A 27,272-nucleotide genomic window follows, 5' to 3' on the forward strand; every position below is an offset into this window, starting at 1 on the left:
TGGGATCTCAGCAAATCTGGAACGTTGGGGTGTGAACCCAAAATCAGTGGCTACCTCTGAAAATTTTGACCAAAACGACTTGTCCAAGGTCACACAGAATAGGTGACAGAGCTGGGGCTAGAACCCAGCTGTCCTCGCTCCCAGCCCTATTAGACTTTCTGCCTCTGTATGGCTAGATGGGGTGACTTTTGCCAACACCGGTTCCTAAATTGCATCTGCAAAATATGCGCCTGGATGCATTCCCTGTATGTGCTTTTGTGTGTAATTACCGGCTCTTGTTTTTGCATGTGCAAGGACCAGATTGCCCTTTCTATAGGCCAAGGATTGCACATGGCAAATAATACGCACTGCCTTTTACCAGGGGAAATTTTTTTCATTTTAATTAAATCGACTGAGGAAGCCAAGACACAGACAGAAAGAGACCGAGAACAAGACTGTAAATAGTTTAGAAAAAGAAAAGAAAAAAAAAAGAAAAGAAAACCAATTGACGGAGATGTAAATGCTGGGTGGAGCTGTTCAAGGGAGGAGGAGGAGGAAGAGGCAAGCCTTCACGTCAGCTCCAGGATCACTGTTAGGGTGAGCATCAAAATTAGTCTGAAGCCGTTGTGGCTGGTCACTGAACCTAGACAAAACAAGGAAGGGTTAGGGTTAGCGATGTGGTGACCAATGGTGTCCTGTAGTTATATGCAAACGAAGAGACTGTTTATAGATCTCTATATATTCATAGATTCAAGGACTGGAAGGGACCTCGAGAGGTCATCGAGTCCAGTCCCCTGCCCTCATGGCAGGACCAAATACTGTCTAGACCATCCCTGATAGACATTTATCTAACCTATTTTTTTTATAAATTAATGGAGATATCCTATCTCCTAGGACTGGAAGGGACCTTGAAAGGTCATTGAGTCCAGCCCCCTGTCTTCACTAGGCAGGACCAAGTACTGATTTTGCCCCAGACCCTTAAGTGGCCCCCTCAAGGATTGAACTCACAATGCTGGGTTTAGCAAGCCAATGCTCAAACCACTGAACTATCCCTCCCCCACCAGCCATAGTGCTTTACAGACCAACGGACCAGATTCCGATCACAGTCATGCCGCTGTAAATCTGGAGTAACTCCACTATTTCAGCGACATTAATCTGGATTCCCACCAATGCTAATGGAGTTTAATATTCATTACTTGTATTATGGTAATAGCTGGGGGCCCCAACGGAGATTGGGGCCCCATTGGCTTTACAATCACATAGCGAGAGACACTCTTGGCCCCAAAGAGCCTACAGTCTGAACAGCCAAGACAAAGGGTGGGAGAATGGAGGCATTGGTATCCCCATTTTGGGGACGGTGAAACTGAGGTCACACAGGGAGTGTGCGATAGAGCCAGGAACTGAGCCTAGCTTTCCCAAATCCCAGTCAGGTCCCTTAACCACAAGATCATCCTTTCTCGTAGTGGTTGGTTCAAGATCAGAATCTGGCCCAGAGCCCTGCCCTGAGGTGCTGACATGCTAAGATACGATAGTTGCAAAATGGTTGTAAGTGATACACAGCAGTAACTTGTGCTGCTTACTGATCTGGCATTCACTGGGTGTGCCAAACCAGTGCAGTTTAAACACTGCGGGAGAGGAGGTGTCTGTGCTGTAGGAAAACCAAGTCAGTGGAGGGCAGAATCCCTACCAACACTTGAATATACCCTGCACCATCCCCAGGGCTACCAGGGCCAAATTTAGCGGTGTCAGAACTAGACACAACCCTTATTGGGGCAAATTCTCTGCTGGCATAAAGAGCTCCATGTAGAGCTGGCCAGGAAATGCTTTTCTCGACTCATGAGAGTTTTCAAAAAAAATTTCCCATCCTGAACTGGGATGAAAAGTCAAAAATCTTAAACATGGTCCCAAACCAAAAATCCAAAACGGTTTTCGGGTCAGATCAATCAAAGCATCTTCTTTAGATCATTTTGAAATGTTCCATGTCAGTTTTGACTTTTCTTTTTGGTTTATTTTTCTGCTATACATTTCATTTTGAAATTTTAAAGTAGTTTTGAACTAGAAAACAAAACTTTTTGTTTAGAAAATGTCAACACACGTCCCATTTTGACAATTTCAACTCCCCCTTCCCCCCCCCCCAATTTTCAAAGCAGGAGTTTTGATGAAACCGAACCTGTACTGCCAACAGTTTTGGCTTTGACGCATCAACGTTTTCTGACGAAAAAATGTTTTGTCAGAAAACTCCCCACCTGCTCTTATGGGGAGAGCGCCCACAATGCCTCGGGGTAGGGAGTGAACACTACTCCAGGAAGCAGAGTAATTTGTGCTAGAAAAGGCAGGCCGGGGGCTGGAATACTGCAGATTGCAGTAAGAATGGAGGAGAGCTGATTCAGGAATGATTTTTTCCCCCCCTTGTGAAAAATCTGGATGAAAACCCAAAATTTTCATTTTCTGAGAAATTTTACAGCTTTTCATCAGGAAACAAACTCCAAAATTGATCCCTCCCCCGCCCTCAATTTTTGAGTCTTGTTTTTTCAATGAGAACCTGAAAAAGTAATTGACAAAATGGAATTAGGTTTTTCATATAAACTTCCATGCTGTCAAAAATTACTTTTTTTCATTGGAAAAAAGTTTAGATGAATTTTTTTTTGACCAGCTCAAGTGATGATGGTGAAAACAAACTTCTTTGTCTATACAGAGGAACAACCATCATAGTCAGCATAGGTTGTCTTGCAGCTTATTGACCGCTAGTGGTTCACCAGCTGATTAGTAACACTACGGATCATAATATAAACCAGTGGTTCTTAACCTTTACTGCAGCCTGCACCCCTTTGGGTCTCAAAATATGTTCTCGCACCTCTTAAACCTAGATATATTTTTGGTTTGTATATTACAGTAATCGTTAAAAAATGTGTGATGTTAATAAATACATAGGTTTGACGAAACAAAGTAGTTGTACTTACGTGCCTGTGCTTAATTTGTGTTTTCGATGATTTACCTTCTAAAAAAAAAATCTGGAATGTCTCGCACCCTCCGGGGTTATAACCCCAGGGTTATAAACTGTCAGAAAATGTTTGGTTCATTGAGGCATGGAAGATTCTTGGCCATAAGACTAAGCACACAGTTTTATCTATGCATGGCCTTCTAAGAACATGAGGTGTTCAGTTCTCTCCATCTACCCCAGAGGCAACTCAGAAATTAGCTGTAATTTATGATGAAATACAGTATAGGATCCAAACTTACCATTTGAGTCCTCTGTTCCTCTTGGAATATTTGGGTTTTCTAATTAAAACAAAATATATATAGATACTAATTAGAATTAGATGCTAATTTCAGATGGATAACATCAAAAGGACCTTTTAAGTGCACATTTATCTCGTCAGAAAGCTAATGTCTCTTTCACACCACTGTTGCACTCTGCCTTTCTCGATAACAAGGGTCAATCAATGATCGGTGCCCAACGAAGTGAGAAACCCTAAAAAGGATGATCTTGGGCAGCGCCGACTGTTTGGATTTTCTTTCATTTCTGAGTTTCGGCAGCAGGAACAGAATCTCATCTCTATAGCGGCTCCTGACTGCAGGTCAGAGAGGAATTGAGGTTGGATTTTTTACTCAAGAGTTTTTGTCTCTTTCTCATTTCTAGACTCTTTCTAGTCTCCATGCTGCGGGGAGGACAATGGTTAACATTGATTCTCTATTCGTGGTCTCTCAGCAGCCCAATGTATGAAAAGGATAGCCCTGTCCCTCTCTGCAAAAATTTAAAAAAATGTGTTTTCAGTTGATCTTAAATGAATTTTTTTTGCCCAGAACTGGCAGAGAACCAAAATAATGAATTATTGTCCCATATGCATTATAAACAACTCCCACAAATGTCATTTCTTGATCATAATTTTTTCAGGACAGGGACCCTGGGCTAGTTATTTGAGCTGTAAAATAAATAATATTAATGATTATTCTCAGCTAAGGGCCTGAAATGTGCCGCTGGCAAACGTCCGTACAATCAAAATGCCAGTCACACATGGAGTCGCAAACAGCAAATGACAAGGCAGCATGGCCAGGCCAAAGGGAAAGCCAGTTTCTATTTGGTCACGGGTAGTGAGGACATTGTGAACAAGCTGGAGTAATGTGGGACACAGGAGGATTCTTCTACCGTACCAAACACTATAAGCCTGGTGTGGGTGTCTGTGGACCCCAGTGGGTTCTGAGCAGTGCAGCGGTACATGGAGCCGTTTAACTCAGCTGGCACTCTTTCCAGGATCAACTCCTTCCCATCATGCTCAGCGCTGCCATCCAGGAGCCTGCTCCCAACACGGGTCCAGGTGAACAAGGGCTCGGGGAAGACTTCGTTCTGCAGCCAAGATGGGGAAAACAGCTTTAAATAGATGGGTCATTTTAATAAAACAGAGTCATTTTCATTACTGCAACCTCTGCTGACCACTCTGATACTAACGCAGAGTTAATCATTGGCATTGCAGATAGCACCTTTCCTCCTCCCAAAGATCCACAGAGTCAGATATTAAGGCCAGAAGGGACTGTTAGATCTTCTAATCCAAGGGTTCCCAAACGGTGGTATTGGTACCCCTGGTGATATCTGAACTTGACGTTCCAGCCAGTCACCTCACAATAATTTTTTAAGGAGGAGCTACATGGACCAGGAAAGTTTGGGAACCATTGATAGTCTGACCTCAAAGATCCCTGAGAACTTCACTGATCCCCCAGGTGATGGCATGGGTCGCCCCAAGTCACCCCTGAAATGCTAGTGCTCAGCACTTACCGGATATCTACACTGCAATAAAAAAAAAAAACCCGTAGCACCAAGTCTCAGAACCTAGGTCAATTGACTTGGGCTTGTGGGGCTCAGGCTGGGAGGTGTGGGGGCTAAACAGATGACACTAAGCTGGGGGGAGCGGTAGATACGCTGGAGGGTAGGAATAGGGTCCAGAGTGACGTAGACAAATTAGAGGTTTGGGCCAAAAGAGATCGGATGAGGTTCAACAAGGACAAGTGCAGAGTCCTGCACTTAGGACAGAAGAATCCCATGCACTGCTACAGGCTGAGGACCAACTGGCTAAGCTGCAGTTCTGCAGAAAAGGACCTAGGGGTTACAGTGGACGAGAAGCTGGATATGAGTCAGCAGTGTGCCCTTGTTACCGAGAAGGCTAACGACATTTTGGGCTGTATAAGTAGGGGCATTGCCAGCAGACCGAGGGACGTGATCATTCCCCTCTATTCAGCATTGGTGAGGCCTCATCTGGAGTACTGTGTCCAGTTTTGGGCCCCACACTACAAGAAGGATGTGGAAAAATTGGAAAGAGTCCAGCGGAGGGCAACAAAAATGATTAGGGGGCTGGAGCTCATGACTTCTGAGGAGAGGCTGAGGGAACTGGGATTATTTAGTCTGCAGAAGAGAAGAATGAGGGGGGGATTTGATAGCTGCTTTCAACTACCTGAAAGGGGGTTCCAAAGAGGATGGATCTAGACTGTTCTCAGTGGTACCAGATGACAGAACAAGGAGCAATGGTCTCAAGTTGCAGTGCGGGAGGTCTAGGCTGGATATTAGGAAACACTATTTCACTAGGAGGGTGGTGAAGCACTGGAATGGGTTCCCTAGGGAGGTGGTGGAATCTCCCTCCTTAGAGGTTTTTAAGGCCTGGCTTGACAAAGCCCTGGGTGGGATGATGTAGTTGGGGATTGGTCCTGCTTTGAGCAGGGGGTTGGACTAGATGACCTCCTGAGGTCCCTTCCAACCCTGATATTCTATGATTCTGTGATTAAACATTGCAGTGTAGACATCTGGGCTCAGGCTGGAGCCACGGCTTGGAGACCCACCCCATTCACAGGGTTTCAGAGCCTGGGCTCCAGCCCACACCCAAGCCTAAATGTCTACATTGCAATTTTTAGCCCTGCAAGCCCAAGTCAGCTGACCTGGGCCAGCCGCGGCCGTGCTGCGGGTCTTTTACTGCGGTGTAGACGTACCCTTAAAGGCTCTGTGGCACGAATACATTAATTGGCATGGTTAGACTTTGCTTAGCTGGGTTAGCCTTGTAAAAACAACAAAGGCAGGCGCAGATACAAAGGCATGAAGCAGATCTCAAATCCTCCACAAGTCATTTACCGTTAAAGGCATGAGACTAAAAACTCAACAGGCAGCAGGCTGGATGCACAGACAGCGGCTGGTTCTACAGTGCTTTGCATCTTGAGTCTGTCCATGACGGGTGGGTCTGACATGCTACCACCCACGAGAGGAAGATTGGGGGGGGGGGGCGCTTCACAACTCCTTTGCACAAATGAGAAGGGCTGCACCAGGTGTCAGGCCATAGAGAATCTGTCCCATAATAACAAAATACTAGAGCTTAATGCTTGTCTGCTCCAGGAAAAAAAGCTGTGTTCTTAACTGGGATCATCTAACATGTGGTAACTAACAAGCTAAAATCCTAGCGAAGGCAAGGCAGACTGTAATTATTGTAGGCGTTAGCAGGTCAAAGCATTGGCCCGACCTGCCAACATGTGTTAAAACTACAAACTGCCTTCTCTTCACTAGGACTTTCCCTTGTGTTAGCCAAAAGGAGTGAAGAACACAACTTGTTTCCTAGTTAAGATATCCCATAGATGTAAAAGCCACATATTTAGTCTATAGGGAGAGCACCCACCTCTGTGCCATTAAGTCGCAAGCTAGGTTCATAATTACTGCATTATTCATTTACAGAATAAATACGCCAGGCCACAGGTATAGAGAAGCGTGGGCCTTTGTTTAGTGAAGTGATTTCTATTGGAGAAAACTCCAAGTGACAACAAATCAATTTCGAACTGAGAGACAAAAGAGCCAATTTCAAGAGTTGAGGGTGTAATTGAGCATGCAAAATCCATGAGGAATTGCACGCCTTATTTATGTGTGTAGTTAGTATGAGTGGACATGCAACTCAAGGAACTCTGCAAGCCAACTGCCATTGTTACCCATCTGTATGCGCAAGTCCCTGCTTTGCATGTGCAATCGCAGAACCTGCAAACAAAATTAGCAGCTCAGTTGAGGGCCTGATTGCTGGGGAAAAAAATAAAATAAAATCCTAAAGTCAAACTAAACTAAACCCCTCCCCCTACCCCCAATCTGCTCCTTTGCCAGTCTTCATAAATCTGCATAGGAAGACGTATTACCATCTGTCAGTGCAACCGAAAGCAGGCCCTATTGAGCTAGGAGGATAAAAAGCCTACAGACCTGAAAGCCATGCACCAAGATCCGAACTGTGTCTCCAACTCGGGCTCTCGTTGGGGTCATCATGATTTTGGGGCCCTTGGGAGCAACTGCAGAGAAACAGGAGGGGAAAGAGAATGGATGTCAGCACAGCATTGAATCGCCAACTGAGACAAACATTGCCATAGTGAGTAGCCCATATAGGTTAATAGTCATACCTTGAATGGTGGTGCAGTACCACGAGGAAAAGTGTGGGATCAATGCCCAGATGATATAGTAGCGATAAAAAATGCCTACATGAGTGATAGAGGGACAGACAGCTGTCTACATGATTGATAGATGGATAACAGTTGTCAAACTGACTGATAGATAGACAGATATCTTCATGAATGATAGATGCCTACAAGACTGCTAGACAGACAGACAGCTAGACAGACAGATGCCTGCATGAGTGATAGATAGATAGACAGGTACTCGAATGCTCAGCGTCCCGCTCAGGACCGCTTGGTAAGCAATGATTTTTTTAAACAACATATTTATTTAAATTAGATTCTTACTAAAGCAAATCAAATGTTTCCGACAACATTAGAGGTTAATACCAAACACGTTTTAATTAAAATATTTTTTTTAAAAAGGAAAACCTCCATATTTCGATACCAAAGCCCAACATAGAAGGAGTCACCCATTCACTCCTACGGGCAAGTCCATGAGGCATTTAAGATAGAAAAGAGACTCGTTAAGAATGACTATGCAGGGTTCCCATTGAAATCAATGGAAAAACTCCCACTGATTGCAACAGGGGTAGGACTGGGCCCTTAAACAATTCCACAGATAAAGAATCCCAATCGCTGTTTAGCCCCACTGTTTATTGTTCTTTCCTCTGGTTCCTTTTCTCTCTCTTCTCTCGTCTGACCTTTCCTTCCCCCTCCCCCTCTTCCTATTGGAGTGGGATACCACGAATCCCCCATACAATCGCTCTCACGCTGCTCCGTTCAGTGAGGCCAGGCAGACAGCATCGTTTTAGACAGGAGGCTCTCTGCAAGCTGGCCCATGCTACCCCACGCCGCCCCCAAGAACGCTGCCAGCAGCTCTCACCCCCACCCCCACCCCCACTATATTTAATTCCTCCTTCTGGAGCCCTTTGTTTGCATAGGTGTCAGATTCTGCTGCAGGAGGCGCTGCATAAAATTGGCATATGCCCCCTCCCGGGGGTCAGCCTGATGAGCTTTCCAAAGGTGTCTGCTTTTCATTTGGAGCGGCTCTAAACTGCTGGTTAGTTATTAAAATAACCGAGTGCCAGGTAGTTGGCCGCTGAAGGGAAGCCGTGACCCCGTGCACACGGTGACTGTCGCTCGGCAGAGGTAATGGGCTTTGCTTGCTCGTTAGCGCCTTACGGCGGACGGCGCCCGGTGCGGGGCACGAGGCGACGTGCTGAAAAAGAGAAGGGACGAAGCCAAAGGTTTCAGCTGGAAAGGTTGCCTGTGCCGTTGCCATGGCAACGCCATGACAACTTCGCCTCCTCCTCCCGGGATCGTACTGGCTGGGGCGTTTTCGGGTCAAGAGGAAACAGCTGAGCGGAGGCCTCGGTTGTGCCGTGCTACCGCTTAGCTGGGGAACTGGCTGGCGGAGTGAGCAGATGACACCGATGCTTTGTTCTACCGTCTCCTCCTGTCGCACGCCAGCCCGGCCCGTTCGGTCACTCGGACAGCTCGCCTTGGAAGTGCCACGCTCAGGAGAACGGGGGGAGCGTGAGAGACGCTTGGAGAAGTGGCCACGTCTTCTGGCCTCTTGCTCCCTGGGTAGGTGGGGGTGGGAAATGCACATGGCCATCTGTAGAGGAGGGAGCTAGCTTGTGCCAACATCGATAGCCCAGTCCCCCAGTGAGAAACATTCCTGCCTCTAGCTTTGGAAGGATAGCGGTGATATGTGGGCCCTGGAGGGTGGGAGTGGGAAACTCTTCAGCCCTGAGCCAGGAGGGCTGGGGAGAGGTAACCTCGTTCTGGATGAGTGCTCTGCTTCCAGGCATTAGGCCATGGCCCACTGGCTACTCAGTACTGGTAGGGTTCGAAGGCCCAGATCCTCAAAGGTATCGAAGTACCGAACCCCCATTGATTTCAGAGAGAGTTAAGAGCATAAATGCCTCCCAAGTCCAAGGTAGGGTGACCAGAGAGCAAGTGTGAAAAATCGGGACAGGAGGTGGGGGGTAATAGGAGCCTATATAAGAAAAAGATCCAAAAATCAGGACTGTCCCTATAAAATCGGGACATCTGGTCACCCTAGTCCAAGGGGCCGCTGGGTATTTTCATAAACTGAACATAAAAACCAAACCTTCAAGCTCTGGGGAGTCACGCCCCCATCGCCTGACTCTCCCTGAGCTGCGGTCTTGCAGCCAAGTTCCCCACCCACTACGCTCCTCTCTTCAGCCCTGCGTTTTCCCGGCACCGCCACCTGCTCTGGTCTGGTGGCCCCCTACCCAGCTTGTGCTAGCGAATGAGTCACAAAACACTCGGGCAGGCTGGACTCCATCCAGCAGGGGGCAGCAGTGCCATAGACCAAAATATTCCAAAGCAGCCTCTGATTTTGGGGCCTCAGTTTTTTCCGGCTGCCTGACCTGAGCCCTGATTTTCAGGGGCCTGTGCACCCTCTGGCTCCCCCTGACTCCCATAAGAGTTCTGGGTGCTCCGCTCAAGAGGTCTCAGGCCGGGCCCCCACAAACTGTGGCACTCCACATCAGAGCCCCCCGTTTTGACAATTTTGGCCTGTGTCTCCACATGACGCCCTCCCCACTGACAAGACATCACATGTCAGCTCCTCGCTTCCCATGGCCACTCTATGCTTGCTCCTATCTCTTGCCAGCCCAAACAGCTAGGGCTCGAGCCTGGGATTTGAACGAGGCTCTCCCGCTTGGGGGGACACGATACACCCACCCGGCTGGAACTCCAGAATGGCATTTGACATGCAGCACTTCAAACTAGCCATTGCTCTGATCTTTCACTGGCAGGGTCCCACGTGACCTCTGAGACACTCTGGAGCAAGGACGTCGTCCCTGGGTGCATCAGAGTCGCTCCTGAGAAATGCATGGAACACAGATGGGAAAACATCTGCCTGTCTCTATGTGCATCAAGAAAAATAACACATAGCAACAGCTAGGACGACTGTGCCTGTTGGGCACGTCCAGTTGAATCCATAGGAAAGACAACTCAGCGGCCAGTCAGCCAATGACAATGCACACGGTGCTGAGGGAGAGTGAGGCCAACGGAAGCGCTTGTCCTGAAGTCTCCCTTTGCCCGGGAGAGTTGTATGTGGCAAAGGTGCTTAAAAGCTCCTTGGGAAGTAGGTGCCAGGGCCCACAGTGGCCAACTGTGTTGCATTTCTCAAGCTTACCATCCACCCAAACAGGGCTGGCCAAGTCACAGCACTATGCCACAAGCACAGGCGCTGAGGACCATGCCCCTTCCCCAATGCAAATACCTCTCTTGCCCAATGAAGGTGCTCTCCACCCTGCAGAACCTCAGCCACCCTCTTCTCCAGCTTCCTCTCCAATACAGGACCCCCACATCCAGATTCCGGTGTTGTTTGGCAGTTGGATTTGCACAGAGCTCTGAGCCAGTCCTCCTTGTTCTCTTGAAGCCACAGGTTTGCCAAGTTCATGAAGTAACTTTTTTCTCCTTGTTGCTAGCAGGGCTGGGATTTCCGGCACCGCGTCCCCTGCATCCCCATGTCTGCAAAGCCCAAATCAAATCCCTTCCAGGAGACAACAGAGTAGCACTCTACAAGGCATCGCTCTGAATAAATCAGAGCTGGGGAGTGGCGTGCGCCCTGCCTGGCCTGTTCCCGATGATCGCTTCTGGCAGCAAATTTATTTTAAACGCGGTCTTTAAATATAAATGGCACCACGAGGGGGCTGCCCGGGGACAGCAGGGTTTCATCAGCGGGCGAGGTGGGGAGGGCTGGCAGCAGGCTCTGCTGAAAGGGACCTGGTGCGTATCCACAGGCAGTTCTCTCTGACACTGCAGATGGAACCCGGGGTGTGGCTGCCCTTTTAAGTCCAACATGGAACTTGTGGTGCCTGGTAGAGTACTGGCCCCTTCAGCTGCTGCACGGACATATATGCCAGGTAGCGAATTGGCTCATTGTCCCCCCCCCGGCTCCGCAGTTGGAGAATCACAAGTGCTTCAGGCAGAACATCCTGAGTCTGAGAGACGTACTAGCCCTAGAGGTAAGTGAACCCTGCCTCTCTGCAGGGCCTCTGGTGAGTCCTTCCCATCCCTCCTTGCTGGAAATACAGAACATATGTATGGAGGTGCTGCAGAGAGATACAAGATATGGAGAGTCGGGGGGGACCAGGCAGCGGCGGCTCCAGGCACCAGCGTTCCAAGCGTGTGCCTGGGGCGGCAAGCCGCGGGGGGCGCCCTGCTGGTCCCTGTGAGGGCGGCAGTCAGGCTGCCTTCGGCGGCTTGCCTGTGGGAAGTCCGCCGGTCCCGCGGATTCAGCGGCAATTCGGCAGCGGGTACGCCGAAGCCGCGGGACCGGGGATGTCCCACAGGAGTGCCGCCAAAGGAAGCCTGCCTGCCGTGCTTGGGGCGGCAAAAAAGCTAGAGCCGCCCCTGGGACCAGGGGAATAGGGCCTGCAGGCTGAAGAACATGGTAGGGGGTGGAAGTGAGCAGCAGCTTGAATGGGGAGCGGGGAAGGAACTACAACGGGACACATTGTGCCCCAATTTATACCCTGTGCAACCCCCTGACTGCATGGGGATTGCAAGGAGTGAGACGGTGGAGTGCCCCAGTGTGCACGGGACTATATATTGCTCACCATTGCTAGCTGAGTCACCAGCACGCCACACTTAGGCACATCGTAATCACCACATTGGATCAGACCAGTGATCTCTGATGGCGGCCAATGCCAAGTGTGTCTGAGGACGGGGCAAGAATGATGGTGGGGGACACACAGTGACCTGCCCCATAGGGGAAGTTTCTTTCTGACCCCTGTCACTTAGTGCTGGGTCATGCCCTGAAGCATGTGGATTTTATCCCATTGTTTTACCCCATCTACCATGATTTTGGATGTCCTCAGTATCCCTTATCAAGTGCTAACAGTAAGCTCTTAGCCTCAGTGGCATCTTGTGGCAATGAGTTCCACAGATTAATAACTGGCTATGTAAAAATGTGTGTCCTTAAATTGGTATTAAATGTGTTGCTTTTCAATTCTCACTTGTATCATGAGGAAGGGTGAATAAGTGCACCCAGTTTACCTTGTCCAGGCCGTTCAGTATTTTATATTGCTCTGTCACAGCTTATTCCTCTCCTGCCCTGCAGGGTTCCCACATCAGATATACTTAAACCATTTTCATGTTACATGTTTTGATGTCCGGTGATTTGCCCTTCCTGTTCCCCAGCTGACATTTTCACTTGTGCAGCTCATGCACTTTTCTATTCGCTTCACTGGGGCAACATTTTCCCTTTCTGAAGGACCCCGGTATGGCTCGAATCATTTCTTGCCTCTTGCCATTTAACCAGCCAGCCACGTTTCTTGCCTCCCTGCTTCCTTTCTGCTGTCGGGGTCTGCGTACCCTCTGCAGCTCGGCTCTGGCATGCCTACATAGCCACCATGATGCTTTCAAAGGTGCTGGGCACCTGCGCCTGGCACTGATTTCAACTGGAGTCAATCACAGCCAAGGATTTTCATTCCATTTCTGCCCAGGACAGGTGAAGAGATTTAATTTTGGCTCCTATCCCTCCTTGCTCTAGGATCTGATCCTCTCTGAATCTGCTCTGCTGTGCCTCCCGCTCCTGCTTGTACTCTTGTTAACTGCCAGGAAGCGCTGCCAGATTGCGTCCCTTCTAACAACCACTAAGTGGTTTCTTCCGGGTGGGGGGGGGGGGAAATCTCAAGCTTCCAGGAACTATTGCCCCAACTACAAAAGCCTCTAATGCTCCTGGTGTGGCCACATCCTACATTCCGCCCCCCTCCTCCCCGGTTCGCACTGTGGCTGCAATGGCACGTTCTACCCCTGTCCTGGAAAGTCTGGTGTTGGCTACAGTGTTGTTATGGCTGCCATGCCACACCCCAGAGCTAGCTGCAGTTCAGTGAAGGTGGGTGTGGGTTTGAAGGGCTCCCTGTATGTGTATGGTATAAAGCCACATGTTCTAAAGCACCTGGCTAACCTCGCCCCCCCATTAGCATTTGTGCATTTTAGTGGGCACCGACAGCTCTGTCTGCGCTCCTTCATTTTGGGTGCCCTGTTGCACCAACAAACATGCAGCCCAGTGGTTGCGCACATAAGTTTTCGTGTGCAGTTTACAAGTCCATTTTTGAAACGACAGCCCATCCCTTTCGCCTCAGTAAAGCGCCAGGACACTTACAAAGAACGTTATATAAACTAAATGAGGATACGATCTGGTCATGGAGGTCAGGGATTCCGTGACTTGAACAGACCTCCGGGACTTCTTCGGCGTCAGCCCCACACGGCAGGGCTCGGGCTTCGGCTTCAGCCCCACCGCGAACATACCCTGAATTTGTACATTTTTACCACGACGGCTCCTTGAATTTTGCCTAATTTTACCATGACAAAATCGTATCCATACTAATAATTAACTAAACAATTCCTTCTCCACTGAGTCAGACCACAGAGAGATCTTTGTTCCCCTGGCAGATGGGATCAATTTGGGGAAATATATCTGCCAGATTCTGATCTCTCTTATACACCATTCTGATACTGCTGTAACTTTTTGAATTCAATACATGACTCCAGACTGAAACCAGCGTGAATGAGAGAGGAAGCAGTCCCCCGGTATCTATGTTATTTGAATATATATACAGGGGTCGGCAACCTTTCAGAAGTGGTGTGCCGAGTCTTCGTTTATTCACTCTGATTTAAGGTTTCGCGTGCCAGTAATACATTTTAACGTTTTTAGAAGGTCTCTTTCTAGAACTCTATAATATATAACTAAACTATTGTTGTATGTAAAGTAAATAAGGTTTTTAAAATGTTTAAGCAGCTTCATTTAAAATTAAATTAAAATGCAGAGCGCCCCGGACCGGTGGCCAGGACCCGGGCAGTGTGAGTGCCACTGAAAATCAGCTCGCGCGCCGCCTTTGGCACACGTGCCATAGGTTGCCTACCCTTGATATATACGAACACTAGGATGGCTTTCCTCTCACTTCCAGCCATACAAAGCAGGGTGATCTCCATCATTCTCACTACAGCTACACAGTATAAAAAATGAGAAAACAAATGGGCCCGATACATTTGCTCCGAATCCGCCACTCTGCATTTCAGCCAGCAGGGCGGCAGCAATTGCCCTATCAGCATAACAATCCCTGATAGACAATCCCTGGGGTGGGGTTCTCTGCTTCTTCTGAGATGCCCCAGTCACACAGGAGCTCCAAACCAGCCTTGGCATGGCAGGACCTCAGTGCTGGCCTCAGAACGTAGCCAGGCTGTGCAACACATACCAACTCAACCCAGAGCCTTTAGACCGGGTCTTTTAAAGAGCAGAATTCTGCCTTTCCCTTCTATAGGGCTGGATTGGCACCTTGCCGTCTGCCCTGAATAAGGGACAACACACAGTCAGACTGCCTCAAGGGTTTTGAATCCAAACCATCCTCTGTTTCCTGCTCCGTGGGGGACACAAGCTGTGCCAGCCCTTTTCCTGGCACAGCTCTGCTGGCGCCACTCCCCAGGAGGGGGCACAGCAGCCGGGATTGGCACTGGAGGGAGCTCATGCAGCGCTCCTTCTACCATACCCCATAATTCCCCTCAGCAGGCCAATGGCCATAGGGGATGGCACACTGAGCATCGCTATGCAGAAATTCCCCAGGGGCCAGTCCTGAGATAAGAACATAAGAACGGCCATACTGGTCAGACCAAAGGTCCATCTAGCCCAGTGTCCTGTCTACCGACAGTGGCCAATGCCAGGTGCCTCAGAGGGAGTGAACCTAACAGGTAATGATCAAGTGATCTCTCTCCTGCCGTCCATCTCCACCCTCTGACAAACAGAGGCTAGGGACACCATTCCTTACCCATCCTGTCTAATAGCCATTAATGGACTTAACTTCCATGAATTTAAGACCCCCTTCCCTCCTTGGGCCCAATGGAGATTTCACTCCCTTGGGATCCCAAGCTCTTCTCTCGCCACTGGCCTGTAGTTCTTTTGGTGTGAGGCCGTGTTGTACCCCCAGCTCACTGCGTACTTATCAGAGCCCCATCACGGCAGTATCTGAGCGCAGGGCAGGGCTAGTCACCCCATGTTATAGATGGGGAACTGAGGCACGGCCAGACTGAGTGACTGGGTCACACTGGCGGCCTGTGGTGAAGCAGGGACTTGAACACAGCCCCCCCAGTCCCAAGCAAGTGCCCTAAACACTGGGCCATTGTCCCTCAGCTGTGTCACACAACTAGGGCCCTACCAAATTCATGGTCCATTTTGGTCAATTTCACAGTCATTTAAAATTTTAAATTTCATGATTTCAGCTATTTAAATCTGAAATGTCACAGTGTTGTAATTGTAGGGGTCCTGATCCAAAAAGGAGTTGGAGGGGGGGGTGTTGCAAAGTTATTGTAGGGCGGGGTTTGCGGTATTGATACCCTTACTTCTGCGCTGCTGCTGGCATCAGTGCTGGGCAGCTGAAGAGTGGTGGCTGCTGCTGGCCGGGAGCCCAGCTCTGAAGGCAGAGCCGCCGCCAGCAGCAGCGCAGGAGTAAGAGGGGCATGGTATGGTATTGCCACCCTTACTTCTGCGCCGCTGCTGGCAGGGCACCATCTTCAGAGCTGGGCGCCTGGCCAACAGCTGCTGCTCTCCAGCCACCCAGCTCTGAAGGCAGCACAGAAGTAAGGGTGGCAATACCGTGTCCCCCCTAAAATAACCTTGCGACCCCCCTGCAACTCCCTTTTGGGTCAGGACCCCCAATTTGAGAAACGCTGGTCTCCCCCTGTGAAATCTCTGTAGTATAAGGTAAAAGCACACAAAAGACCAGATTTCACAATCCGTGACGTGTTTTTCACGGCCGTGAATTTGGCAGACCCCTACACATATCCCTGGCTAGAGGGTACAGCCGTGCTGGTTTGTGATGGCAGCTTTCAGAACCCAGGACCATGGAGCCTGGGAACAAAATGGTTGGAGGGGATTGGTCTGTTTCCAGATGAGGAGTGAAAAAACTGCTCAGTGCCTCCCTCCTCCTTTCCCCCAGTCCCATCAGATAAGAACAAGGGGCCAGCCATGACAGTGATGGCTGGCAGATAAAAGCAAAGGTTTCTTCACACCGGTGGAATGCTCAATAGAGTCAGATACTGCGGCTGGGTATAAAAAAGAAGCTGGCTAATTTTTATGAGCATTAATAAACACTGGTGCAGTCGTTATGCATGTTAAGAACGAGCTAATCAGATTTTATGCTTCAGGGCGTGAGCAAATCACGTGTGGGGCTGAGGAAGGACCCGGAGGCCTAGACACCCCTGATCGCCTGAACTGCACAGCCGGCCGGGTGTAGGGAATGTAGGTGCACCCCCAGGGAGAGAGAGACTAGATGACCAGATAGTTCTTTACCAATCCACCTGTTTCTGAGCGCTGTTGGCTGGATTGGATCCTTTTGCTGCTACTGCACGAGCCCCTTCCCCTTGACGGGAAGCAGATTCCTCCTCGGCTGTTAACAGTCGAAAGCCTATGACACACCAGTGCGTGGCTCAGATGCCTGCCAGCAGAGGGCGCTGGTGCACACACACCAGCCAGCGGGTGACATGCCCGTTACTACGGTGGAATACAGGTGGGTCAGGCGGTGGCAGGATGGGTGATCTCCCCTTGCAGGGCCTGCGTGTTGGCCATGCAGCCAAACGCAAGAGGAGCTGGCATTTCTCCGGGGGTGCCAGGGGCCTAGCTGCTGTGCCTGGGCAGAGATCAGCAGGGACACGAGAGCCAGAAACCACGAGTCACTGAGATATCGTCAGCGCTTCTTGAAACCTGCTCCCCTATTAATAAGCATGAGAGCGAGTCACTCATTAGCCAGCTCTGGCCTTCAGAGACAGCGGGCGTTGGTGAGCTAATGAGGCAGAGACTCCCACCCCGGCCACAGCCTGACGGGTGGTTAATCGCCTGTGACGGCCTGACACGATGTCCTCCGGTAACAGGGAAAGGCGGCGGTGGGATATTTGCCTCCTCATCCATCTTCCCAGAATCCACCTGTGTCCCTTGATTCCCCACTGCTTAGAAACACCCCTCTGGCTCCATCCTCCGCACACCCCCAGGGTTCCTTAAGGCCCAGCAGCAGGAGGGCTCCCTGCCAGGTACACGTGCAGCGACAGGAAAGAACGCACGGCAGCCATCTGGCCACGCTCCCCACGGTGAGGGCCCTGGCGCGCTCTGTGCCGCAGCCACCCCGGTGCTTGGCACAACTGTCTCATCTCTTCAGCTCACCGCCTGTCTCCTGAGCTTGCTTGGCTCGGCACGGGCTCCTGCCATTTGGGTTCTGGGCTCCTCCCGGGGCTGGGGGAGCGCTTAAGCCTGGAGCAAGGCAAAATGTGTCTGCTGAAATGTTTTTCGGGTTAAAACGAAGAATCGGCGACACCAAACTGGTTCTCGAATTTGGGTTGGTTTCGACAAATTGCTCGTACTGGAAAAAACACCCTCAAATGGTTGTGATTTTGGGGGGTTCGAAATGATGCTTTGTTTTGAAGCGTTTTTCAATTTTAATTAATGATTTAAAGAAAAGCATTAAAACCCACTCCACACTGGAACAAAAATATTTTTTTTTCTTTTCCATATTCTAAAAAATGTTAAAAAAAAATAAATCTTTTTTTCAGTTCCACCCAAATGGATTTTGTTTTTTCAGATTTTTCGGCATTATCAGCAAACTAAAAACTCCGTTATTGGCCCCGCTGTGCTCAGGAAGGGGAGGCTGCTAAGCGCTCCTACCCCTGCTGAAGAGAGGAGGTTGCTTGGCTGGGGGACCTGCCAGCAGTTCAAAGACAGGCTGCCACCAGCAACCCGGCTACGAAGGATCACTGTCAGCTCCCTGGGCAAAGCCCGTCTGCCTGAGGATCAAGGCTGGCCTAGCGTGGTGAGGGCACATGCTGTATGCCTGGGAAAGGGCTCCAGGGGAATTTCCAGATGGAAGTTCTCACGTCAGTTCCAACTGGCAGCTTGAATTAGGAAGAGAGCAATGGAGCTACTGGGGCGATGGGAACTCCAACTGGAGGAGTCTAATGGAGTCTACTGGGATTTCCAGCACGTCGACTGTCCAGGAAACACCCGGTGAGGGGAAATAGCCAACTGCTGCCTCCATGCATAGAGACGTTGGTCACCTGCAAGATGCAACAGTGTGGGAAAAATCTATCCAATCTCTCCGCATGATCTATCAGCACAGGGGGGCCACACGGGCAGCAGCCGCCAAGCTCCCAGTACTGCACCGTTAGGCGAGTTGCGCTGGAGCGGACAGCTGTAAAATCAAGCTGGATCTGTGCTCTGTTGCCAGCACAAGGTCAGATAGTGCCAGTCCCGATACAGGCTCCAGCCACAGCCAATCCAGCGCGCTCACCCCCTGCTCTCCACTCTGACTCGGCAGAGAAAGCCACAACTTCCATAGAGCAGACCAGGTGCTTAGCTGATGTATATGAGCTTGGCCCCAGTGTTCTTAGAATGCTGTAGGCAACAGCACCGGAAGAGCCATCATCATAGGCTGCCTTTCTCCTGTGGGCTGTTTATAGGAGGGGGACAGACACAAGGCAAAGCACAGGTTTGTCACTTGCGCCAGCAGATTAGCCAAGATGCCCAAATGCTACCACTTGGAGGTGTAGGTTTGATTCTCAGACCCTGCCTTTTGGCTCATAGGTGGCCCGGGGCCAAGACCCTGAGCCCCCAGTACTGTGGGCAGCTGTAAGTGTTGCTGGATGGTTTATGGGTGGCCTACCCAAAGACGGGTCTGAGCTGCAAAACTCAGCTCTGGAGCCAAGCGTCCCCGATGTTCAGAGACCGGAGGTTCTGGTTCTAGTCTAGCTGCAGGGGACCACTGGGCTCACTACTGGAGACTGAGTGACAGCAGCAGGGCTGGGATCTCTGTGTGGGGGAGGATGGGATGGGAGGAGCAGAGAGCACCAGCAGATGCTTTTGCATGTCCCAAGTTCACACTCATGAACACAAACTCCCCCTTGTCAGGGTCCGGATCTGTAACAGGAGCACGGCACAGCTGCCCTAACCAATCCCATTGTGCACTGACCAGCGGGGAGGTGGGCTAGGCATGGGATGGGATCTGCTTCCAAGCTTTCATTTTGCTGAGATTCATTCTCCGCAGATGCAAACAACCTCATCATCAGCAGCTGTCTGCCTGGTCTCTCTCGCTCATCACGATGCCACTTCCTGATCTGAAGCCGGCCGCCATCAACAGGATGATCAAGCCCATTGGCTCCTCTTGCTGTTTGAGGGGGATGTTTTTCTGCCAGACCTCTTCAAGCTGCTAGCCGGACGGTTTCAGATAGGAGGAGAGCTCCACCCTTTCCTTCCACTACATGGGCTCTGGGCCCTTCGATGACAATCGGTCTCAGGGGTTGGGAGGAGAAGAGTGACGGAATCTGGCTCTACAGGAACTTCCTGACACAAGTTCTGGATTTCAGGCTGGTGAGGAACTCTAAAGCTTTGGTGTCTGGGACCAGATTTGGGTCAGTCCATCCTACATGGATTCCAGTGGCTACACCTGTCTCTCCCTTTGTTAATAGTTCATCGGGATAGGTCCCCAGACTTGTGTCCCAGCAGAGTGGGGGAACAGGCTTCATAATGGAGAACATGGATACCTTCGGCAAGTCCTCTCTCTTTCCTGCTGCTTCTAATCTTGCTCTGCATTAACTCATGCTGACTTTACCCACCTGTTGCAATGCAAATCTGGCCATGTTACCCCTGCCCTTGGGCTGAGGGGAACTGCCTTTATGTGTATGTAGGGGAGAAGAGGCACCTACAGGACCTAGGTACTCAGAGCAGAACAAATCTTGGAGGAGAAAGGCAGACTTCTAAGCACTGACTTCAGGGAGTTTGGGATCAGGCCTCAGAAAAGTTGGATCCCTCCAGGGCCACTCACTGGTTTGAATCTAATCCAGCATTTGGCAGGGACAGAAAGCGCTTACCGTCTGATAACTCAATGATGATCTATGAGCAATGAGTTTGGTGCCCTCTGTTCAGTGCTTAGTGAACCCACAGATCCTGCTCCTCAACAATCCCAGTTTAAGAATTTCACCCCAGCACCAACATTACTGGGACTAACATACATGCGTGGCCAGTGCTGGAAGAACAGGAGAAAGGTGCACTGGCAAAGCAGCATAGAGGACGTTTGCCCAATCAACCACAGCTGTTTGCTTTTGAGAGCACCACGGAAATTCACTCCCTCCAACAGTTAGAGGGGAAGAAATTAGGACTTCAAATCAGGACTCTCCTTTACACGCCACCATTACAAATACAGTCTCGCCCCATACACCTCCAGTCAGGCAGAGGTTGCACATAGTGCCACCAATCATAGCTACCCTGGGGAGCATCTCCCCTGTTAATTATTCACTCCCTTGTTCATTATTCAGGGGAACTATGAAAGCCTCTCCTTGTCCATCTCTGGTTCTCGGCACCCTGGGCTGACAGAACACGTTGGAAAGTCAGCCAGGCAGGTGTTGGCTTGAGCTTTCCCTGCATTTGACGGAGCAGCTCGCCGTGCCTGGTGGAAATTCTTCTGGGGTGTTGGGTAGTATTGCCCGTCCCGCCGCGCTGGCAGAGATCCAATGAGCCAGCATTTAGCACCTCTGAGGTTACGCTTATTGAAGTGAAGGGAGCTCCAGTTGGCAGTCCCACTTCCTCGTCTTCACCTGTTTGGCAACATTTGCTTTGCGAGGCCTGCACACGGTACGGGGGGTTTATGGAATGGCTGCCATCTCAGTCATCGGCAGGGACTGAAAAATATCTGATTTTTTCCCACCAAAGAAATCGAAATCCAACTTTGGGGGGGGAGGGGGAAGGTTTTTGATTTTCTAAAACTGAGCATTTTGAACCAAAAGCGAAATATTTTTACCGAAAATATGTTTGGTTTTCAAGTTTTCAAAAACCACCTGGTTTTTTGTTGTTGTTGCTGTTCATTGGTTTGGTTTTTTTGTTGAAAAATCTGAAAATGTTCAGGATAAAATGCCGTAAAAGTTCCCAGGAAAAACAGTTCGCCCTTTTTGGCCAGTTCTACTGAGGCTAATTCTCAAAGGAGTCTGGTAACTCGGACCCCCGCCTGGAAATTTACAACAGCACCGAAAGCTCAGACAAACAATCCGCTTCTCTCAGCACCCCTGAGTCACCTGAACATGGGGTCTGCTCTGGCCTACAAACCACATGGCTGGTTATCTCCCAGAATTCTTACACATGCACCACTCCCGGATGAACCAGTCCCGTCAGGCCTTGTCCTCAGCACTAGGGATATCTACCCCTTCTACAGATCCGGGGTCTGCCGTGGATTTGGGAGTCTCATTACCCAACAGGGGGTTGCAACACTACAATCAAAAGGGACATGAGACTTTCGGTGAGGGTTGCGTAGTGTAAAATACCTTCAGCGTGCAGGGAGACCAATGGGCAGGTTAAGTCCTGACTCCCCTCTAAGCTACTTCATTTAACAATCATACAGTGACCTTTTTAGTGTGCAGTGTGTCTGCTGAATGGGATTTTCTATATTTTTTTGCGCCAGCGAGAGGAAAGAGATAATTAATCTTGGGTGCTGGAACCTGAAAAATTAATGAGAGTGGCTTTAATCCGATCTGGGCTGAAAAATAATGGGCTGAGAGGAGCAGCTTTTGCCGTCTGATATGCTTGGAGGAAACAGCAAGGATGCAAGATGCTTCCCCTCTTCTTCCTTTTGAAGTGCTGGGGCTGTTTTGAAGGGGCTCTCATTGAAGAGCGAGTTGCTTTACAAGCAGGGGGCGGGGGAAGGAGCCACTTCCATATCGTCAGCATGATTTGGAGCCCATCAAGCTTCGTTAGGTCCAGCGTTAGTTGCTAAAGACGACTGAGAGCAGAAGATTCCCCGCCACCCTCCCATCATTTCCTTGTTATACTGAGTTTTCTGCGATGGAGACAGGAATGTGGGATGCTAACGGTCAGGAATGAGGGGTACGGTCAGCCTGGGGTGGGAAGGGGGGAACGGACGGCTCAGCTGATTGGTCGTGCGCCAGGAAGCCGTTTGATTCTGCGGCGGCTGATTTGAATCCAGCCCTGATAGGGCTGAAGGAACAGTGTTACCCTCTGATGGCTGTGATGGGTCCAATGAGTTTCGGGGGGGGGGGAGGGGAAAGGAGGGTGAGAGGGGCTCTCTTTCTGGTTCCTGATTGGTAGAGGGCCACATCACAAAAACCCAAACATTCGTCTCTAGCTGGCCGGCAGGAATGGATCTGCCCGTTGGCTCCCTCAGCAGACGTGGACTCAGGACGGCCTTCTGCCCCAGCGTGGGGTGCACTTGCAGGGTTAGCACAGACGGGGGTTGTTGCTGGCCATGCTGTGCCCGCTCTAGGGACAGAGCGGGGACTCCAGGGCTGACACAGCCACCATGCAGGAGGGTGAAGTCCATGCCGGGGAGGATGCCTTGAGCGGAAAGGCTAGAAGACCCACTGGAGGATGTGGCTACACGGATGAGTCTGGGCAGCACGCTCAGTGCCAATCCCCCTCTTCCTTGGCACGTACGGCCGGGAGCCCTTCCCAGCCTCCCAGGGCTTGCTTGTTTAACCCTGGAGTGCAGCTCTTTCAATGCCCGCTGGGCGCGAGGGGAGGAGTTGCTTCGGCTCCTCTTGGATAAGGGCTGGTTTGGTACCTGTGACGAACTGGGAATGTTCTTAATGTGGTCTTTGAATGCTGAGTGGGGAGTATTGACCTGGGAAGGTTGCAGGGGAGTTTGGCTGGGACGGTCTGCACTGGGGTTGGGAGCCTTTCCTCGAGGGAGGATACCTGAGCATGTAACATGAGAACCCAGGAGGTGGGTTGGAGGCCAGGTGACCCCTCTGCCCGGGAAACTGGACAAAGGCTGGGGGAGGAGCCGGGGGGAGGCTGAGTGAGACGGCTGGAGGGAGTTTCAGTTTGGAGCTGGCTGGGAAAATGGAGGGGAGCCCAGATGGGGCTCTGGCCTCCCAATGGGGCTCTGGCCTCCCTGCCCCCCCAAGATGGACCTAACTGAAGGGGTCCTGTGGTCTGTACCTGCGAGACCTGTCTTGGACTGTGTTCCTGTCGTCTAAATAAACCTTCTGTTTTACTGGCTGGCTGAGAGTCACGGTGAATTACAGGAAGCTGGGGGTGCAGGGCCTTCTCTCCCCCCCCCCCCGACACTTCGTCACAGTACCCAGCGCCCAGGGCAGAGGAGTGTCCATGAACTGAAATAAACAAGTAACTAATGGCCTCAGCATCGTTTAAAAGGTCAATGGATTCTTGCCCATGAAGCAAAGAGCCTTGAACCACCCCCAGACAGAGGCGCTCTGGGAAACGGGTCAGCAAACTGGCTCCATCCGTCACAGCAAGGACAGAGCTGGATGGGAGGATCCCTTGCCAAAAACGCCCCCTGCCATGAGGTGCTTGCCCCATAGAAGCCAAGATCTGGGCGTGGCCAGCTCAGTGGGTCTCTGTGGCGGGGATAGAACATGAGGAGCGAGGCAGAGGCGAGTCGAAACCTCCCAGGGCCACCCCACAAAGGCACCGTAAGCTTTGGCCCGGCTGGAAGAGCAGGTGGTGCTGTGGGCCCAGACTGAGGAGCACCAGCAGGGCAGAGCTGGCTGCTGCCCTTCCTCCACTCTTTGCTCAGCAGGGCAGCATTTCTCCGGGGACAAGGACAGGGTGCCCCAGACCCCCTTATTTTTTGTCTAAAGGAGCCAGCGTGGCGGTCCGGGGCTGTGGGTGTAACAGTGAGCTCTGCTTCTTCCGACCGTATGCCACAGCGAAAGGCTCTCTGGGCAGTGCCAACCCTCCCCCTCCCCCGGGAGAGACACTCAGACTTATGGGTCAATGAGGGCATGGAAAGATGCCGGCTCCAGGTGCAGCGCTGGCAACGGAGGACACTGAGGCAAAGCCAGCCCTTACAGACGTGGTGGTTGCCCCATTTCTGGTGGCTGCCATGGGACTGGGCACAGGGGCCAGCGCCGTTCAGCACCAGGGCTGCGTTGCCGGGGGAGACAGCTGAAATCCCCCCCAGCTCAGAAGTAAGAGTTCAAAGGGCCCCGCCTTGGCCCCTCTGCCCAGTGCGGGAGAGCGCCCAATGGGCGTAGCAGAACAATCTCCTAGGAACTGGTGTGTGGCCAAGGCACTGAGAGAGAGAGGTGAATGAGGTGCAGGGCAGGAGGGGAATTGAGCGATTTCAGGTCCCTGGGTTAGCAGAGGGTTAACCAAGGGGCTGAATGAAGCGAGGGCTCAGAGCGAACAGGCAGCCAGAAGAAAAGGAGAGTAAGGAAGACTGACTCGTAGAGCAGCCCACACAGGTGTATATCCACTCATCACACAGCCATGGTTAAATGCAACCCCCTCTGGGGAGCATGACAGTACAGCTACACCACACGATGCTGTAGGAGAAACGAGGAACACGGACAGCACAGCTGGGGTAACGCCCGCTGCGGCAAAAAACGCCAGAGCATCTTTCACGATTGCAAGTGGTTAGAAGCTTGGTTTTACGTCTCATGCAGGACACGGCCCCTCTAGCAGGACAGCCTCTCCCAGCGCTCCCACTGCTGAGCCATTAGCCCAGTCCTGGCTCAGAGAGAGGAGCATCCTCTGATGTATATCTGGCAATACTGCCCCGTGCACCCCAGGTATGTGCCTTGGGGGTCACCCTTCCAAGAGCTGACTAGGCCCAACTTGGCTCAGCTCCTGAGAGCGAACAGAATCACAGCCCGAGGTGCAGTTCATCATCATCGTAAGTAGCTCTTAGCTAGCGCTTTCCATCCGGGGATCCCAAAGTGCTTTACAAAGGAGGTCAGGATCGGATCATTATCCCCATTTGACAGATGGGGAAACTGAGGCAGGTAAGTGTCTTGCTCAAGGTCACCTGGGAATAGAACCTAGTCCAATGGTTTCTCCACTAGGCCATGCTCTGTTGCAGCGGGCACAGGGGAGGGGCGGGAGCCGCTTGCCCCATCTGATCACAGAACCCAAGAACCCCCATAGAACGTTGCCTGATAGAACCCAGGAACCCAACTCCTTAAGCTTGAGTGTCCGGGCTCCAGCTAGAGCCCTGACGACCACACTGCTCTTTTTTCGAACCCCACTAGCATGAATCTTCTACCCGGGCTGGGAGACACACCCCAAGGGACCCGACTGCCACCCCCTCCCATAACCAGCAGACACAGAGACCCAAAGAAGCCCCTCAGTCCACGGTCGGCAGGCCTCCTCCCAGGCCCAGGCAGGAGTGGAAGGACTTGGAAAGCAAAGCAAAGGGTAGGAAAGAGAGTGGGAGGGGAGGAGAGAGATGAGTAAGAGGGAGAAAACACGAGGTGTGGTAGGAAAGAAAGGGTGGGGGGAGCTGGAAGAGGTGGGATGGGAGGAGGAGAGAGAGGGGATCAAAGAGAGACGGCGAGTGGGGCCGGAGGGGTCTTTATCACCATAAACCAGACACATGACGCCGTGCCCCTTTAAACCACCCCTCCCCCCGCGCGCGCCTTACCTAGCGTGACCTCGGCCTGCATGGGCATGGAGAGGGCGGGGTGCTTGACCTCACAGCTGAAGAGAGCCTCATTGTCTATCTGCGGGTTAAGTGTCCACATGAGCATGGCCCGTACCTCCACGGTGCCGTCGCTGAGCGGGATGTGCGTGTGGTGGAAGTAGTAGACGGGCTCCATGTCGTGGACCCACCTCGGGAACTCCCGGCTCACCACAGTCTCTGGGATGATCTCGGTGGCCGGGCTGAACAGAAGTCCCGGGTCAGGGGTGAGGCTCTTGAGGGGGTCCTCCGTGTAGGGCCGCCCACCCCGGTCCTCCACGTCCAGCAGAGAGAGGGACTTCTGCATCTTGGTGTCATCCAGGTCGCGGTTCAGCAGGTTCCGAGCGGCTCGGCTGTCCTGTAACCCGGCGGCGCCGGATGGAGGCTCCAGGAGGGGCACCACCTCTATGAGCTCCCCGTCTCTCTTAAAATACACCTGGGGAGGGAAAGAGGGAGGGCCTGGGTTACCGCTGGCCACCCAAAGGATCCCCCCTCACCTGCCAGGAAGCACACAGGATTCACAGGGACAGCCAGCGTCCCGAGACAGGGGGACTCGATGGTGCCACATTGGCAGCTCCTTTCTGCGCCAATGAGCCTGCTCCACTCTGACCCCCGTGAGCCGTCCGTCCCTGGGACCAGAGGGTAGCTCCATCCAGCTGTTGGCATCAGCTGGGGCTGCCCGTTGGACAGAAGCTTGTCCGCTAGGGATCGCAGCAAACACAACCCGTCCCATCCAGGCCACTGAACGGCTGTGAGACAGCAGCAACTTCCAGCTGCGACCTGCCCTGGCTGGATTTCAACCATCAACCTGGGTATGAAGGACTCTGGGTTGTACTGAGAGGTGATATGAGATGGACTCTCCCACCTTCAGACTACCTGAGACCCCAGACACCCGACCTACTGATGCAGACGGGGACCTAAGTTGGTATCACACCAAGGAGCCAGGAGACCGGGCAAGTCAACATGGTGGTGGGGGGCTACATTAGCTTCTACCTTCGCACCCCCTCTTGGTCTCTTTTGGTGCTTCTCCATGGGGCTAGAAAACCAGCCTTCCCCTCTGGTAGAGCTGAGCCGAGACGACAACCTGGGGCCCGCTAACTTTCTAGGCCTGCACCTGGCCACTGAACTAAAGAAACAGCCCTGCCAGTAATAGCCACAAGAGACGCTGCGCTATATTACCCACAATGCCGTCCAGGAGCGGCAAGGCCAGACAGGCTGAGGTGGCCAATGCCAGCAGAGGACGGTTGGGCAGCATGACGGACGAATGGCCAGAGAGTCACTGGAGTGGGATACAAGTTGGCTCCCCGAGGCTGCCTGCATGAGACATTATTCATCCAGCACTGTCCTCTGCCCACCGCTTCTCTGACCCTAGCCTCCTCACTGATCCTGGGACACAGAATGTGTGGGCAAGGCAGAGGGGAGGGTGTACGTGAGAGAGAGAGAGAG

General features: G+C 51.5%; 1 protein-coding gene across 1 annotated transcript in view; it reads right to left on the reverse strand.

The window, feature by feature from the left end:
• Positions 1 to 369: 369 nt before the first annotated feature.
• The window catches only part of IGSF21 (immunoglobin superfamily member 21), a 262,901-nt gene continuing 235,998 nt past the window's right edge, over positions 370 to 27,272 (reverse strand). The window contains exons 6-10 of the mRNA XM_026660039.2: positions 25,791 to 26,262; positions 7,190 to 7,275; positions 4,132 to 4,324; positions 3,220 to 3,258; positions 370 to 622 (exon numbers count right to left, since the gene is read on the reverse strand). Coding sequence (XP_026515824.1) covers positions 549 to 622; positions 3,220 to 3,258; positions 4,132 to 4,324; positions 7,190 to 7,275; positions 25,791 to 26,262 — 864 coding nt within the window. The 3' untranslated portion in view covers positions 370 to 548. The remainder of the gene's footprint in view (positions 623 to 3,219; positions 3,259 to 4,131; positions 4,325 to 7,189; positions 7,276 to 25,790; positions 26,263 to 27,272) is intronic.

Source organism: Terrapene carolina, unplaced genomic scaffold (genome assembly GCF_002925995.2).
Source record: "Terrapene carolina triunguis isolate 2854851 unplaced genomic scaffold, T_m_triunguis-2.0 Scaffold714, whole genome shotgun sequence".
Taxonomy (NCBI): domain Eukaryota; kingdom Metazoa; phylum Chordata; order Testudines; family Emydidae; genus Terrapene; species Terrapene triunguis.